Source organism: Xenopus tropicalis, chromosome 5 (genome assembly GCF_000004195.4).
Source record: "Xenopus tropicalis strain Nigerian chromosome 5, UCB_Xtro_10.0, whole genome shotgun sequence".
Lineage (NCBI taxonomy): Eukaryota > Metazoa > Chordata > Amphibia > Anura > Pipidae > Xenopus > Xenopus tropicalis.
The window spans coordinates 26,031,247-26,049,550 of record NC_030681.2 but is presented as its reverse complement, the minus strand read 5'-3'; the positions used below and the strand labels follow the sequence as shown (position 1 = coordinate 26,049,550).

At 39.4% G+C, this 18,304-nt stretch overlaps 1 protein-coding gene across 2 annotated transcripts in view; it reads right to left on the bottom strand.

The window, feature by feature from the left end:
* The window catches only part of plcb1 (phospholipase C beta 1), a 352,974-nt gene that overhangs the window by 65,094 nt on the left and 269,576 nt on the right, over window positions 1-18,304 (bottom strand). For both annotated transcript variants that reach the window (XM_031901827.1, NM_001079464.2), the window contains exons 12-14: window positions 15,610-15,692; window positions 4,483-4,567; window positions 3,810-3,987 (exon numbers count right to left, since the gene is read on the bottom strand). In XM_031901827.1, the coding sequence (XP_031757687.1) occupies window positions 3,810-3,987; window positions 4,483-4,567; window positions 15,610-15,692 (346 nt within the window). The remainder of the gene's footprint in view (window positions 1-3,809; window positions 3,988-4,482; window positions 4,568-15,609; window positions 15,693-18,304) is intronic.

Here is an 18,304-nt window from a genome sequence, read left to right as displayed (position 1 = left end):
TTGCTAGCCAGGTGACTTTTGCTGGGAGTCACAGTGCAACACCAGCAGCATATGCTGTGATATATAGAAACAGGGGAACTCCAGCCACGAGGCAAGGGGAGAACACCACTTCAGGTGGCAGTTTACCAGGAGTGGCAAAAAGCTGCCCCTGGCAACATTAAGAGCATCATTTGTGCAGGAGAGTTCACTCTTGCTCTCTTTACTAGTGATCCCAATGACATAACTGCCATGCAGCAGACCCCGTGACCTGTATCAGGGCCACAAGGGAGGGGACCCAGCCTGGAGGGGGGGCGGTCTGCTGTATGGTGCCCAAGGGAGATGGTCAGTGAACAAAGTGTGTGTGTGGGGGAGTTGCTGGTGGGGGGGCAGCAGAGGTTTGTTTTGTCCCTGTTGGTACACAGTGGTGTAAATCTGGGCTTAAGGGCTAGAGATTTTATCTGACCCACAAAATCTTGTCATGCATCGGCACAAGAATCCTGTTCCTGTAAATCTGACAGTCAATGAATTTCAATGAGAGAAAAAAGTCTGTCAGACAACATCAGATTTTATCTCGTCAGATAAAGACGCAGCATGCAGAGTTCCCTTCTAATGTGCTGGAATGCAATTCTTTCATGTAGTTTACACATCAGATTTTTCTATCATTCCCATTATATTTTAACCCATGCAACTACATCCAACTTGTGTTCTGTTGATCCAACATCATAATACAAAATCTCCTGTGTAGTTTAATGCTAAGGTGCCAAAAAGCCAGGAATTAACAATGGCTAGCAAGCAGAAATGAAGTCATTAAGCAGCATTACGTATTACTAATGGATGTGAAAAAAGGGTCATTATTAACCATCGTCTCTGAGTTTGAGTTATTCCACATAAAAAAAAGATGCATTTCCTTAAAGCACATTATAAGCCATCTTCTCTGTTTTCATTTTGCATCCATTAAGAACAGCACTGCGTGGGTAACCCTTTATCTGCCAGATCCTAGCTTGGAGTAGGAATAGGGGCGCATTGGTTATAGTTGTACTGCATATGTATATTAATTCTGTGTTAGGGAGCTGCCATACTCGCTTTTATATAAATTTAGATTTTACGGCACAAAGAATGATTTGATCTATTACAAGAAGTCTCATCTTGTGGCTGCCCGACTATACGTATGTCAGTTATTCTACAGCTTTTATTAGGTCCAGCACTATGTCCAACATGATTCTAATGCTTTGGGCCTTACCCCAATGATCTTTAAAAAGTTTTTGGCAACAAAAGCTTGTGCCTCCAAGGAGACCAAAGGATATTTCAGAACAACTCCCCTTCAAAAAGGGTCATTTAAGAACACAGCTTCAAGTACTGTATCACTTAAATGTACCAATGCTGTGTGTACTAATGCCACTTATTAAAGGTACTTGTGTCTAATCATACTTCTTGCACTTAAGGTTGGAAACTATAATTTAATAACCCCCTCCCCTTAAAAGTAGCTTGTATAAGAACAGCAGCCAAGAAGAACGAAGGACTAAATTAAATTCTAATACAGATAAGGATCCATTATCCAGAAAACTACATTCTGGATAATAGAACCTATACCTGTATAGTTTAAGTTCTGTACTTCTTTTAAAAACCAGGGTTTGAACATGGGGGTAGGCAGATAGGACATAAGCCCTGGGGGTCAGCAATAGACATTGGGTCTCAGCCTTTTACAAGGAACACTGATTGCCATCACTCAACCCAACCTTTCTTACTCGTGAACCACAGTCAAAAGTAAAAAGACTTGGGGAGCAACACAAGCACCATAAATGTTAATGGAGGTGCAAAATAATGGCTAAGATTGGCTATTAGGCAGCCTCTATGCACACTATCAGCTTACAGGAGGCTTTATTTGGTAGGAAATCTTGTTTTTATTCAACCAAAACTTGCCACCAAGTCAGGAATTCAAAAATAACTCCCTGGTTTGGGGGCACTGAGAGCAACATCCAAGGGGTTGGGGAGCAACATGTTGTCCCTGAGCCACTGGTTGGAGATCACTGGGCCACTGCTATAGAAAGACACCAAAGGCATAAAGAGAGGACTTTGGTCAGTATCTCTCTAATAGCCCCACTCTAACCCAAGGCAGTAATTTAACCAGTAAATTGCCCTTCTTCTAGAACACCTGAGCCTTTATCAGCTTACTCTTATTTGTCCTGCAGGTTTCCCATTTCACAACCGAAGCATGATTATTATCCTTTTTGTTGTTTGCATGCCAAACACTCCCTTGAGACAGAATTTATATTCCGTTATCTATTTGTAGAGCAACATCAATAAATATTCTCATTTGTAATGCCAGGTGATATATTTAACATCTAGTGGCACAACTCAGCCGTGTCTCCTCTACATAATTACTTTGCACAACTGCTGCCAAAACGTATATACATCACTTCCAATACATAGGAACTGTGCTAAAAATCTGGTCCCTGCTCTCTAAAGAATCTAAAGGGACATGCAGAAGCTGCCATAAAGTCCCAGTAAAATAATAATCCCGTTTACTACTGAGAAAATTCTGAACATTTCAGCCTAATACAGGGGGGAGGAACATGAGAGGGAGATGCTCTTTCTATAAAGTTAATCCTAGTTTCCCTTTAGCCTGCTGGGATGTATGATATGAGCACATCAAAATATGTATGATCCATTTTAGCTAAAATGTTACACATCTAACATTAACCAGCATTACAGGGTCAGCATTCTTATGTGTCAAGGCAAGAATTTGTTTTAATGATTTTTTTCCCAATTATTTGTCATGACCAAAATAAATTGACTGAAGAGATTATGTGCCATGTGAATCATTATGCGATTAATTCATAGAGAAGACAGCGGTGGTGTCATGAGTGCAGCTACGCAAACATTATGTAAGAAGATGAGCTCATGGTGCAGTGTTTACTTTCTGTGAGATCAGAATAAAACCAGGTGTGGAAATGGCAGATGCATTTCAGTACAAATAAGTGAACTGAGAGCAGTGTTTGGGTTCACTGAAATCATTTGTCATAATCAGTTGGTCAGTTTTCCTATATACCATATTTGGGGGAGGACTGTAATAAATATATAGAAGCTTTTAGAAGTTTACGTGTTCTGGCTCCTCGGAGGGATGGATAAACTCAGGCCGAGAATCAGCCCCTTTTTTCATATCAGCTTTCGAATGTGTTGGCCCGGGTGCTTGATTCCGGCCTGACCAGGCCTGGACTGGCAAACTGTGGTGTCTGGTAAATGCCAGAGGGGCTACTGTAAGATGTTATAGACCAGTGATCCCCAAGCAATAGCTCGTAAGCAACATGTTGCTCTCCCTACCCCTTTTGATGTTGCTCTCAGTGGCACTAAAGTAGGTGCCCTTTTCTAAATTTCTGGCTTGGAGGCAAGTTTTGAAAGCCCAGAGACACAGTTTTACCTCCTGCAGGCCAAAAGTCCACATGTGGCTGCCAAGTAGCCAATCACAATTCTTATTTGGCTTCCGCAAAGAACTTTTTTTTTTTTGTGTGGCTCTCCAACACTTTTTACATCTGAATGTGGCTCACAAGTAAAAAAGGTTGGGGATCCCTGCCATTGACAGTCACTGTTTGGCTGTACATAGAGGCTGTTTGGGCCTCTATGTACCTGAAATGCCAGGGCCTATTCTAAATTCCAGTCCAGGCCTGACAGTGGTGCAGGCACATCTGAAGGCTGATCAGTGCGTAGGGGCTGATTTTTGTGTTTATCCACAAACTGAGAATCAAGCCCACGTGACTTAGATAGGAAACAAATTAAAAAGCTAAGAAATCCTATCGGTCCTAAACACCAGATAGGGACTATTATGTTCTCACCGGCCCCAGGAGACGATGGCTCAAAGACACTTGAGGTGTCACTGCAGGTGTTGGACGCTTGCTCAGTCAGCTTCTTTTTCCCACTTCTGTCTGACGACTTGTGAGATTTTTTTTTATTCTTAATGAGGATTTTGTATTTTAAATCCATAGGGCTTGGAAGAGGTACCCCAGAGTCAAGCTGTAAGGAAAACAAAATATTCATAGTTTGGCACTTCAGTGCACTATAATATAAAAATACTTGTGGAATTAATAGTTAAGGGGTTGTTGAAAATTGGGTATCTTTTGGTATGATATGTAGCGTAATATGAAGAGTTTCATCAGCTTTCTGGTTGAGTCCAAATTTCCATAGCAACCAGAGAGTGATTTGAATGAGAGAATGGTTTATGAAAAGGAGAGGGCCTGAATAGAAAAATACTTTTTGGGGTTTTTTGGCAGAAGAAAGTAATTAAAAAAAAAGACTATTAAAAAATAAATAATGATGATCAATTGAAAAGTTGCTTAAACTTGGCTATTTCATAACATACTAAAAGTTAACTTAAAGGTTGAGTTGGTTGAGTTGATTGCAGAAGGGGGAATAATGTGGATTGAGGAAGCAAATTTATAACCATTTACAAATAAAATAACTTGTGAAAACAAATTATGACTTTATTTAAAAAAAAATGACTTCTCTTACTGGGTACTTTTCTAGTATATCTGTCAGAAGTCCATCTCCAAATATTTGCTTGCAGTATTCCGCCATCTTTGCCTGTTGTTTTGGCCTGAAGCAGAGAAACAGGACAAAAGTTATTAGTCAATAGTAATTTTCAAACTTTTAAAGCTGCGACTATGAGGATGATTTTAAATATACATAACCCAAGATACAAAAAAATTGTACTGAAAAACATTGTGCATATTATGCCTGTGCCAAGCAAATGGTTAAAAAATGCACACCCATGGATAATGTAATGGGCATGCTTGTAAGAGGGGTTAAACATGTGTGGCAATAAGTGTGGGATGAGTTAATATGTGTTTTAGAATGGCAATACATGTTTCAGTCACTAGATGGCAATGGAGCAAGGAATTTCATTTTGGCATAAGGTTCTGGAAGGAAGTGGTCCTCCAGTGTCAATCAGAATGGAAAATAATGCCTTGGAAGCCTACATAAGGGAATGAGAAGCTGGCCATAGACCTTTTGTGGGAATAATTACTTTGTCAAGGGTGCCACTGTCCACACTACTTCGTTGTGCCTTGTCAGTGTTTGGATAGGTCCTGTGAATCTCACACTCACATTAGTGGGTGAGATATAGGAGTAGGTATGCTAGCATAGCAGCCAAGGCTCCACCGAGCAGAAAGGACTTGTTAGGCACACAGTGACAGGGTCAGGGCTATCTAGGTCCTTATTAACCTATAATGTCAGCAGGACCCATTTTGTGTAGGCTTCATCCTGGGCTGGAGACCTGCTAATCCAAGGGGGCCCTGAGTTGAAGGATAGTCTTAGGAGGGTGGGCCTGGAGGGGGGCAAGAAGGGCATAATGTGCTGTGAACCCCTGTACTGCTTTAATTATAATACTATGGGTCTTTAACCAACTGAAAGGACTGGGTGAAGGTGACTGTAAATATTAGTCCTAAATTAACCTGCAAAGCCTGTGTGGATCTCAAGTTTATTCACCACTAAATGTCTCTCTTGTAAAGTAGTGTTGGTAAACAGTGGCATAACTACTACTGGGCGGTGGATGAGGGGGAGTAGGACGAACAATGCATGCTGGGTTCATTAATTGTTTATCGCAGGGGGTCCAGCAGCAAGTATTAACTTGGCCTTATTACAGAAACGTTATGCACCCTAGTACATAACATTTCAGTTGTACAGGTGTCTTTTGTACCTACAGTAGCAACATCCCCACCTAATAATAAGGGCAGTTTAGTGAACCACATTGCCAGTTCCTCATAAGGAGCCAGTAAACTAAATTCAATTTACAGATGAGCCATTATATCAAGGATACAAGCTTGTGCCCTCACAGCTGTTTTTGAACAGCAGAATTCCCAGCACAGTATAACAACAGCTTGAGGGCAACTGGTTGGATTCAAGAACAGAAAATATATTATTTGATGTTGTAACCATATGGAGGATAAATGTTTCATTCTATGAGGTTTTCTTTCAACCCCTTTGCTTTATGTGAGTCCCATGTGTTTCCATCCCTGAGAGAGTTCCAATTAGTGTTCTACTACTCTCCAAACCATACTCTATGCTTCTACACCCACTGCTTCCAAGTCCTACTGAACAAAACACCACTTTTATTTTGCGCTTCTACCAGTTTTGATGTTCTCATAGGACCTCACCAGGGTACGTATCTTTTTGGATAAACAGATATTTGATTATTTCAATGGTTACTGAGAACATCACTACATGAAACTGATCCACAAAACTTTGAGGTGTAAGAAGTAAGTATATTACATGTCCATAAAAAAGCCCAACTTCTTTTGTGCTGCTAAGTAACTAATCATAGGCTATTTGAAAAAAGTCGTAACGGCTACGAAAAAGTCGCAACAATTTATGAAAGAAACGCATTCGGACGCTTTTCAGACATTCGTGGATTAGTAAATGTGCCCCAATGTCTCAATCGGTGAGTCTACTGATTTATGCACATTTTTGGAATCATTTTGGTTTTGCACTGGATGTAAGAATCATCGTGGAACCTTGGGACTATACTCCCTTAGCAGCACTTATAAGGGCAATATGGCTCCCATAGACACCTTTGAATGCTACACTTTTTAGTTACCATTTTCCTACTTTGATGGAAAGCCGCAGGTTTAATGGAGTAACATGCTGATAAATGTGGTTGCCATGTCATAAATATTCATCCCACTGCAGGCTTCTTGATTCCTTCGTCTGGCAGAGTGAGTACGTCCGATATAAAAACTGACAGGCATTGGCTCAGGGTCAAGGAAACATGCATCGGCCTTTTGAACATCCCCCTGACCGTATACAGCTGGGGGAGGCAGCTGTGGAAAGTAGATTTGACAAAATCCTCTAGGGAAGAGCTAACTATCAGTAGCTGTTAAAATGGCTTCCTGGGAGATTACAGATGGATGCGAATAATTGTGCAGTGGCATAGAGGAACTTATTCAAGCCTTGTAGTCTCTTAGCCCTGCAGTTCTTGTAGTGTCCTGCTGAAACGAATGATGGAAATGACAAGAGAGAAGAGTCCCAAGTGTAACAGAATGAAGGCATATAACCTAGTTTTCCAAGGCAGCTCTCTGCTAAATATAAGTGGGACTGCTGAGCAGAAGGTTCTGCCCAATGGGAAGAATACAACAGATGGGTGCAGAGCAGAATGTTTCCAAATATAGTTTAACTCCTTTAATACTGTGGCGGCACATGTGACTGAATTGTCTGGGAACTGGGAGCTTTCAATTTATGGTTTGATATGTAACAGTGAATGTGGTACAAAAAAGAACTGCGAAAGAACTATGTTTTTATTGGTTAGATAACTCCAGCCTGTTTCAAATTATATCCATGGGCTTTTTGTGTGTGTAGCAAGAGACTGTTTCTAAATAACACTGTTCAACTTAAAAGTTATTTTTGAAAGATAGCTCCCCCCGGACTGTGAGAGTTCTTCAACTGAGATGGGATACGGAGGGAACACTTGAAGGCTTAAGACTGAAAGTGTCGGGAAAAGTATACAAGTCTGAAAAGGTTTGGAGTGGAGACAAAACAAAGGTGCTTTAGAATGTAATAAAGTATTGGTGCAGGAAATAAGTGGCTGGATAAGAAATGTAAGAATTTTGTTTAATAAAAAAATAACTTTTTTAGTAGTATGTGCCAATGAGTAATCCTAAATAGGAAATTACCATTTTAAGTACTAAAGGTCATCTCCTGGGATCATACAATTCATGGTGCACACAAACAAACCAAGGGCACACATACAGGTTAGGTCACATCAGCCAATTAATGAACTCAAAGTTCTGTCTTTTACACCCACACTAGTGATGGGCGAAATGTTTCGCCAGGCATTAATTCGCGTCGAATTTCCGCATTTCGCCATTGGCGGATTGTTTCGCGAAACGGATGAAAAAATTTGCCGCACGTCCAAAAATTGTCGCTGGCATAAAAAAAAAATAGTCGCGGGCGTCAAAAGAATAGCCGCACAGTGAAATAATAACCATGGGCCACAAAATGATAGCCGCGAGCGACAAAATAATAGCCACGGGCGATAAAAGAATAGCCGTGCGACAAAATAATAGCTGCGGGCGACAAAATAATAGCCGTGCGACAAAATAATAGCCACGGCCGACAATGTTCATAACAAAGCAAAAACTCCAGAGCAGAAGCCCATAAAGGCAAGACAAAGGTTTATTTTTGTAGCAGTTTCACTGGAACACAATAGACCAGTGCTGTCCAACTTCTACGGTGCCGAGGGCCGGAATTTCTCTAGCATACATGGTGGAGGGCCGCTATTGGAAGCCAGTTTTGACCACTCCCCTTTTTGAAACCACACCCACTTCAAACCACACCTATTTTATCACAATGGTGGTAGCACAGCAAAATCCCAAATGCTTGGTCCTTACTGTGGGGATATCAACCATCATTCATATGTGAACGAATTATGTCATATTAAGATATACCCTTAAAATTCAATATGCCTCCTCCTCCCCTGAGGATAGCAGAGCAACCCCCGGTACATAATTACACACCTTAGGGGCCATTTAATGGCTATTTCCAACTGCTAACAAACTCCCACAACAAACCCCTGCCAGGTTCACCAAGCAGGATAGGGCAAGCAGAGTATGGCACACACAGGCAGCACTCTGCCTGTCCTATGCTGTCTGTGTGTGCCATACTCTGCCTGTCCTACCCTGCCTGTGTGTGCCATACTCTGCCTTCCCTATGCTGCCTCTGTGTGCCATACTCTGCCTGCCCTACCCTGCCTGTGTGTGCCATACTCTGCCTGCCCTACCCTGACTGTGTGTGCCATACTCTGCCTGCCCTACCCTTCCTGTGTGTGCCATACTCTACCTGCCCTATGCTGGCTGTATGTGCCATACTCTGCCTACAGTACCTATGTCTGAGGTGTGAAGAAGTGAACAATGGGGGTGATTACAGCCTGAGCCTGAGGTGTGAACACTGCAGGGGTAGAACAATGCAGGTATTAAAAGGTGTGAAAAACACAGGGGATTACATATTTAAACAATACAGAGGGATTACAGCCTGAATCTGAGGTGTGAACCATGCAGGGGGCCAGTTAATCTCAGTACTGATACCATTGAATGTTTACTCAAAGGTAAGCCATCAAAGCAGCCAGACAGGTGGGGGGCCACACAGAGGGGGGTCGCGGGCCGCCAGTTGGACAGCACTGCAATAGACCCTTGAAAGTGATTATGGATAAAAAAGAATATATTAGATTCCAAAGCCTAAGGACAATGTTACAGTCGGAAATTCATTGTGTGTTTTTTCTCAAAGAAAGTTGAGTGAATGATTAGAATATGCCTCCAGCAAAGTACAGCATGTTGGCTCAATCATTAGCCGACGTTAACTTCTGCCTTACAGCTTTGGGGTTCTGAGTTCAGTTCTGACCAGGGCAATATGTGAAAGGAGCTTCTATGTTCTCCCTTTATGGGTTGCTTCCCTGCTCTCTGGTTTCCTGCTCCAAAGCATAAAAATGGGTTTATTGGCTTCTCATAAAACTGACCATAGTGTGTTGTGCGAATGTGATAGGGACATTAGACTGGAAGTTCCCCTGGGGCAGGGAACACTGCACTATATAAATAAAGGATAATACACTAAAAGTGTGTAGAAAAGCCAGAGTTTAACACACGCAATCACCCCATAATGTGAATGTAATCATCTGAGGGGGGGGAAATAATAACATACTGTAGGTCTAGGCTGTGAGCCTTGATGTTTTGTGCAATATATTGTATGTAATACTGAATGTAAAGAATAACTGGGAATCAAGTATTCTTACGAGTGTTCAGAGCCATCAAATGCATTTAGCCATCATCCTATTATATCTCTTCTTATGCCTTTCACAGGAAGAGCCAGCTGTGCACTGGGAAATCATCTTCTCTGTAAGTGAAATCCTATCAAGTGCCTCAGAGATACAATTTCCAACAGAATGTTTCAAACCACTCTCCATCTGATTCCATCTAAGCTGTATTGCTTCCTTTCTGATATTAAAGGGATAAGAAATCTTCTAACTAGAAGTTGCGACAACTCATCTCCTTGGATGTTCCCAACCCTCAATCTGAGCACCAAAGGCTGGCATGGGTAGTCCTTCTGCCTGTTGATTCTGAAAGTGTCTCGAAAATTTACTTTTTGTGATATATTGTATATACTTTTTCTCAAGTTTAATAGAACAAAAACACTTTTTCCTCACTGGTCATCCCAATGTATTCTCATTGTGTTGCTCTGTCCCTCTGTCTGATGTTTGTAGTTGTCTCAGTCTAACATAACGGTTCCAGTTTATTTATCGCACAGTGCTGTGGAATATGTTGGTGCTTTATGACTATGGGGCACAAGTAATTTTGAGATAAAGTTGGATCTTTTCTTAGTTCTAGATAATTTCGAGATTTATGAATGGGTTATCGCCAGAACTCAGTTTTTTTCATTATTGTTCCCCGAAAAATTCTAGTTTTTCGAAAATAACTCCCATAATTCCTGATTTATTAATGTTTAGTTAACTTTTTTTGCAAAAAAAAAAAATTCGAGTGGTTTGATCCTATGAGTCCTACGGAGGCTTAGAATAGTAGATGAATAGAAAAGTCAGCGACAGCCTGTCTTTGACACAGCTTCAAGGGGAACATAATCCCCTTATTGTTTTCAGTTTCACCCAGCTTCAAGGGAAAGTTAATTCCCTCATTGTTTTTAGTTTCACCCAGTTTCAAGTAAAACTTAAAAACATTATTGTTTTCCAAGAATGCCAATGCTCCTACCATGGCTGCTGGGGCAATTCCTGTTTGGGAAAAATAAAGAGGATTCATGGAAACAAAGCTCAGTTTAAACTCGAATTTTTCAAGTTTTAAAAATACTTTCAACTCAAAAAATTCAGGATTTTCGAATGTAAACTCGGAATGTTCGTACAAGCAATTCAAGCATTATTGTGACATTTTATAAATACAGCAATGATCGAGTTTAATTCACATTTATACCATTTGGAGTTTATATGACTTTCAATGCCAGAAAAAAATGAATTTTAGTAAATGTGCCCCTACTCATGCGATTAAAGAAAACTCGAATACTCAATACTCGAATACAACTCATAAACTCAAATTACCAACTCAAATACAACTTGAATTGAAAATATGGCTTGACGACGAGTTTTTGGGTTTTATGCACTTAATAAATACCAGACAATCGAGTTTTCAAACCATAACTTGAGTTTGAGTTTTTTATATGAGCAAAAATCTCGAATCAAAATAAAAAACCAAACTTGACCGTTGATAAACAACCCCCTAAGAGCTGAAGAGGGAAACCAATGGACACAATGGATGGTCTGTTGCAGGTATGTATTTGTGGGCATTTTAACCTGAAGAATATCACACAAAAATGCTAAAACAAAATGAGGTGAGCGGATACTGAAAGATACATTTCTCTAGTAGTAGCTTTCCTAAATTATATAAAATATGTGAAAAAATGTTAAATTTGGAAAAATATTGGCAAATATGCACATCTTAAAGTAGATGAATACTTAATACAGAAACTTGGACTCCTGCAACTTATTTAGGTTTAAGGTTTTTTTGGGTCTAAAATGTGCCAGCCAATAGGACACACCAGACCTGTTCTTGCATTAAAGATTTAATGATTGCATCTGTGTCCTTGGGTTCTAACTTCATTTGGCCTTGTTTCTGCTGCTGTGTGAACTGGGGAATCAATTCTCCTTGTGGCCAAGTTACCATTTATAGATTCCCAGCTGTAAGAGATGGGGGTTGCTGGAAACATTTAATGTACATTTTTGTATAATAGTATATCGAAACTAGAACAAGGTTTAAAAAAATAAGTAAAACTCACCAAACAGCATATTGAGGTCCATGTGCCCTAGACCTTAGGGTGAACAAGCAGGCACACTGCAACAGGTAGTAACTAGATCTTCTACATTTGTTTACTGCATGTTCTAATGTGTGTGCCTGTCAATCAGATTTTTGATGTATATATTTTGAAATCTAATACTGTAAATAAGTTACAGCACAGCTTTGGACCTCTACCAATAAAAATGGTGACCAACGGTAACTAACAGTATTAAACCTTTTCACTATATTACTTGTAAGCTGGTGAGAACAGAATGATTATATATTATGTGCTTATTATTACATGTTTTTCTTTAAATGTCCAGTAGGTGGCAGTAGTGAACTATTTTAGACAGAACGTTATGCGTGTTTGTAGTCAACAGGTGGCAGTATAACTGAACCCCAACCGCTAGGGGCAGTGTGGGCAAAAGAGTATAAAAGGGAAACCACGCCCAGATTAACAGGAGGAAACAGCTTCATACTGGGTCATAGAAAGAGAAGAGGACCAGATGGAGAGAGATAGAAGCAGATTAGGAGAGGTAAGAGGGAAGTGGAGCAGGCACTAGGTGTCTGAGTTTAGCTAGCCTATTGCCCTGACAAGGAGGGTAGCAGGAAATAGTTTTCCCAGTGGATCATCCACAAGATAGGGACCCAAGCTGATAGGATTAGGCTTGTGAGGAAGGGTTGGTGGGCTTCGGGCCGAAGTCTGTCAATGAAAAATGCCTTGTCAGAATAGCAAAGGGACACCGCAGGGAGTGCCGGATTGCTGAGACAGGTGGGGAACAGAGATTCCCGAGGACTGGAAACAGAAAGTGTGAGAACCCAGCCTAGCCATCCGTGAGTAAGAGTTCTCTTGATGTGAATAAAGTTTTGCCGCACGTTTCAATGAAGTAGGTGAACTACATACATACTTACTCCACATTCCCCTTTAGCCAAGCCTAAAGAGTTGGCAGGGCTGTAACAATAGGTGAAACAGAGCATTTTGAATTCCTTGTTCCTGAACTTTTAAAGTGTCTAAGAATGTAAATGTGAAAAACTGGTTGCTTCATATAATTACTGAGGTACTTAACTGCCTTGAAGTGTGTGAACTAGTGGTCTAATGCATTGGTTGCTATGCGCTGGTAGAGGCAACCTTATATGCATATTTGGAACTATGGTTTATATATAGGGAATGCCCTGCACATTCCAACTTTCCAACTCTAAAAGTTGGATTTTCTATGCGACAAAACTTTGACAATTCTGAATCCGGAAATACTCCATCTAAAACTTGTCGAGATCATATAGGTCAAAGGCAGATGTCCCTTCCCTTCCATGGAAGATCTTTTGTGTTTTTAGATTTTTAACACTGGCTTTTGTGGGCCAAGTCAAATAAGTTACAGTTACATTTTTTGTGAATTATCCACAGCTTTTCCCAGACATGCTTTTCCAGTTAAAATTATTTTTATATTTATCAGAAATTCGTGAAAATTAGTTTATTCAATTTTTTTTTTTTTTTTTAAAAAGAGAGAAAAATTAGAGTTTTAGCGAATCTGCCTCCACGGGTGCTTTTTTGACATCTATTTGTCTTTAAAATTATTTTTAAATTAATTTAAACTTAACTTTTAGCATGATGTAGAAAGTAATACAGGTATGGGATCCCTTATCTGGAAACCGGTTATCCAGAAAGCTCCAAATTACTGAAAGCCTGTCTCCCATAGACTCTATTTTAATAAAATAATTCAGAATTTTAAAACTGATTATCTTTTTCTCTGTAATAATAAAACAGTACCTGTACTTGATCCCAACTAAGATATAATTACCCCTTATTGGGGGCAGAACAGTCCTATTGGGTTTATTTAATGGTTAAATGATTCCCTTTTCTCTGTAATAATAAAACAGTACCTGTACTTGATCCCAACTAAGATATAATTACCCCTTATTGGGGGCAGAACAGCCCTATTGGGTTTATTTCATGGTTAAATGATTCCCTTTTCTCTGTAATAATAAAACAGTACCTGTACTTGATCCCAACTAAGATATAATTACCCCTTATTGGGGGCAGAACAGCCCTATTGGGTTTATTTAATGGTTAAATGATTCCCTTTTCTCTGTAATAATAAAACAGTACATGTACTTGATCCCAACTAAGATATAATTACCCCTTATTGGGGGCAGAACAGCCCTATTGGGTTTATTTAATGGTTAAATGATTCCCTTTTCTCTGTAATAATAAAACAGTACCTTGTAATTGATCCCAACTAAGATATAAATAATCCTTATTGGATGCAAAACAGTCCTATTGGGTTTAATTAATGTTTAATTGATTTTTTAGTAGACTTAAGGTGCGGAGATCCAAATTACAGAAAGACACCTTATCCGGAATTCTGGATAACGGGTCCTATACCAGTATTGTAAATAGGTAAAGCGAAACCTTTATTTTAATATGTGAATAGTTAGCAATGTCCGTTCATTAGATGGCAGCAACCTGTAAGGCCTAGTAAGTCCTGGACTGATGTACAGTTTAATATATTTATTTGTCAAAAATACGTCTGTGAAAGTTTCTAATATATTGAAAGCGAAAGAGAATCCTAATGTCTATAAGGGATAATTCACCCAATAATAAGCATTCTGGGCACTACTAGAAACAAATTACAGGAATTATTTTTGAAAACAGCCGATACAGTTGCTAAATATGATTTGGTTGTACTTGTTATGCTTCATTTAGAGAATATAATTACACACTATGATCTGCGAGTGGAATAAAGGTCTTTTAGTAGATCTGGAGTGGCGGACATAGAGATTGGTATAAAAGTCATTTACAGTTTGGAGCTAGTTTTACTGGTGTGCAGGCAGTCTAGCTAACATTGCGCAGCCATGCACATAAAGGTCGCTGCTTCTCTTACACAATTTTATCAGCTTTGCTGAATATTCACGCTTTAAATTAGAAACTGAGAGAAAATAAAGATATTCTTAGATTCCGGAATTAAAAAAAAAGTGTTTGACACTGGGTGACTCCAGTTTAGTAACTGGAGCCCCGAGGGACTTTGCAAGGAGCATTAATGTGTAAAATGTAGTAAATACATAAATAACACAATGTCCCAACGAAATCTGTTATAGTCTTGCTGGTTTCTTATCTCTATTACAAGGCTTACAGGTTTCTTAACGCTTACATTCTGCAGCTATAAAGGGAAAATACATTCTATGTTCTCTCCAAGCTCTGTGCTCATGTTCTTGCACCGGGACACACAAAACATAGTCCATGTATGTCAACACAAGTCCCCATATGATCATAGTTTAAAATGCAAACCCTGAACACTACGAAAAGGGTAAAATGACAGTTGCAATTGCTCCAGTTCTAGTTACCCATGGCAACTATTCAAATGCTTATTTGTGAACAGTAGACAAGAAAATGCAAATTGCTGATTTGCTGCTAGCGGTTCGTAGACCTGAGGCAATCTTTCCACCAATTACATGTCCTTATTAAATATATAAATTAATTGCACCCACGCTGACATTTTATTTTGTTGTGTACTCTGTGCAGTCGTGCGTCAATGTTGCATCTGCCTTCAGGCCAGTAAGGGCCACAAGTTAAAGGGATAGTATCATCCTATATATGGGGAGGGTTTTATGGTAGGGCAGATAATACCAGTTACAATTGTTACATATTTCTATTATAAATTGTAAGATGTGTGACCTGTGGGTCTAGTAGGCTACTAAATGTACAGATATTAGACCTGATCAGCTGTTTGTTATTGGATATCTTCCATTTCACACATAACTGGGGAGGTAGGAAACAAGTCTAAACCCATTTTATCCTTAGCTTAAAAACATTTAAATTACTTACGAATCAACGTGATTTTCGAAAGAGAGAACGACCGGGTACGGTGAGGTCTTAAATGCACATTCAGCGATAGCTTCTATAACTTCCTGAAGGAAGACAGAAAACAAAATCTTATGGTCTGTTTAGAGCAGATACTGAACTGAATGTATCGGACAGGTTTCCCACCAATAACAGATCAGATCCACCTTATTTTGGTCATTTTTAGTTGTGAGTCGGCAGAAAGCTCGTCCTGTATGAAGACACAAACCTGTAAGAGGAGCTCGGGTTTGGGACCTATGTCTGGAAATGCATTATGGGGTCCATGGTAAAGTTTGACTCCTTTACACAATAGAAAAAATCAAATCCCAAATGCCCCCTTGCCACCCAACAAAACAGAAAAGTCTTTGTAAAAAAAATTCAGGATCCTTCAGTACTGTAATATGTGATCCTTTATCTGGAAACTCATTTTCCAGAAACTAAATTACAGGAAAGTATTTCTCAAATTGTCACCTTAAAGGAGAATGAAGGCATTTTAGCATTTTACTGGCAACAGATTAGCCACAATAGCGTCACCACCTAGAATGCTATATTTATTCTGGAGAAAGCTATATCATACCTGAGCAAACAGCCCTAAAACTCCCTCCATTTGTTTAAGATTGCAGCTGCCATTTTAGCTTGGTCTGAGTAGCTTCCTGCTGCAGCTCTAGCTGTTGGTAGCTCAGATTACACATTCTGATGGGAGAGGGAGTGAATTCTTATGGGAGGGGGAGCAAAAAAATGGAGGGGGAGATCGCTAGAGGAGAGAGCTGCGCAGACTTGTGCCCCAAACCTGAAGGAAAGGAAGTCTGATACCAGAGTAAATGTGTAACACAAAAGAAAACATGTGCTTCTTTTGATAGAGGACACAGTGCAGCTTTTCTTTTTACCTTTACTTCTCCTTTAAGGTAGCAGCTGCCATTTTAGCTTGGTCTCAGTAGCTTCTGTGCTGCAGCTCTAGCTACTGATAGCTCAGATCACACGTTCTGATAGGAGGGGAGGAAATCTTATGGGGGGGGGGCAGGAGAGAGGGGAGAGCTGCGTAGACTCTGGCCCAAGGAATGAAGGATTTTTCTGAGAGAGGAAGTCTGATACTGAAGAACATGTTTACACAAAAGAAGACAATAAATCATGTATATATTTTGATAGAGGACTACCTTTTTCTTCTCCTTTAACCTGACTTGTGAGCTGAACCCAGTAGTCAGATCCAATTCCCCATGACATGACTGGACCTTTTTATTCTAGGTAAATTTGCAGCAGATACATAGTAACATGAAGCATTCAACCCTAAAGACCTAATGTGCCAGATTTGCCTCTTTTAACATAGTTAGATCTGATAATGTTCCACCAACCATAAAATATATGTATATTTTAAAATTAAATTAAATTTCCTTTTTCTTTTCAATTGGATAATATTCATTATTTTTACCAATTCAAAAGTGTATAGAACTGTGACGCTCAGTATGATATCTATTTAGAAGCATCATAGTCGCTATATTTAACGGCAAAAAAGTAGAAAATAAAGTTATTGGCACCGTAGGGTCCTGCATCGTCCACTGATCTTCATGAGGAAAGTTTAGCATTTCACATAAATGATTCATCATAATACCTGTCATTTCTAATCTGCCTAATGCTGGATCTGCTAAAATGTCACCTAAATATGATGTGTTGCTTATGTTCGTTGGCTGAGACTGTGCATAATTTCACAGATAATTAGAGACCGGCGTAATCAGAAGCGGCAATATTTCCCAATTGGATTCTTGTATTAATAATTGTTATTTCTAGGAGTAAATTGTCCATGAACAAAGATCGCGGTTTTCAATCGCTTGATGTAACAAAGCTTCTCTACAAAATAAAAAAGTCTTTAGAAAATATTTGGGGAAGCCAACTAAGTTGGAAAAAATTAAAGGCCACATAATGATAAATCTCTTGGGCTGCTCTTGTTAAGGTTTTCTTGGAGACAGCATTGTTTTTTACCACAAATATTATAGGAATAGGATAAAATAAGTGAAAAATGCATACAGGAAAAAGTATATTGTGAGTTGGATGACACTCAGTTTTCCCTAATACAGGCCTGGGATCTCTAATTCCAAAACCCATTATCCAGAAAGCTCTGAATTACAGGAATTTTTTTAATTAAAATTATTTTCTTTTTCGCTGTAATAATAAAACAGTAACTTGTACTTGATCTCAACTAAGATATAATTACCCCTTATTGGGGGCAGAACAGCCCTATTGGGTTTATTTAATGGTTAAATGATTCCCTTTTCTCTGTAATAATAAAACAGTACCTGTACTTGATCCCAACTAAGATATAATTAATCCTTATTGGGGGCAGAACAGCCCTATTGGGTTTATTTCATGGTTAAATGATTCCCTTTTCTCTGTAATAATAAAACTGTACTTGATCCCAACTAAGATATAATTACCCCTTATTGGGGGCAGAACAGCCCTATTGGGTTTATTTAATGGTTAAATGATTCCCTTTTCTCTGTAATAATAAAACAGTACCTGTACTTGATCCCAACTAAGATATAATTACCCCTTATTGGGGGCAGAACAGCCCTATTGGGTTTAACTTCTGTTTAATTTTTTTTTTTTTTAGTAGACTCAAGGTGTGGAGATCCAAATTACAAAAAGACCCATTATCCAGTAAACCCCAGGTCCTGAGCATTCTGGATAA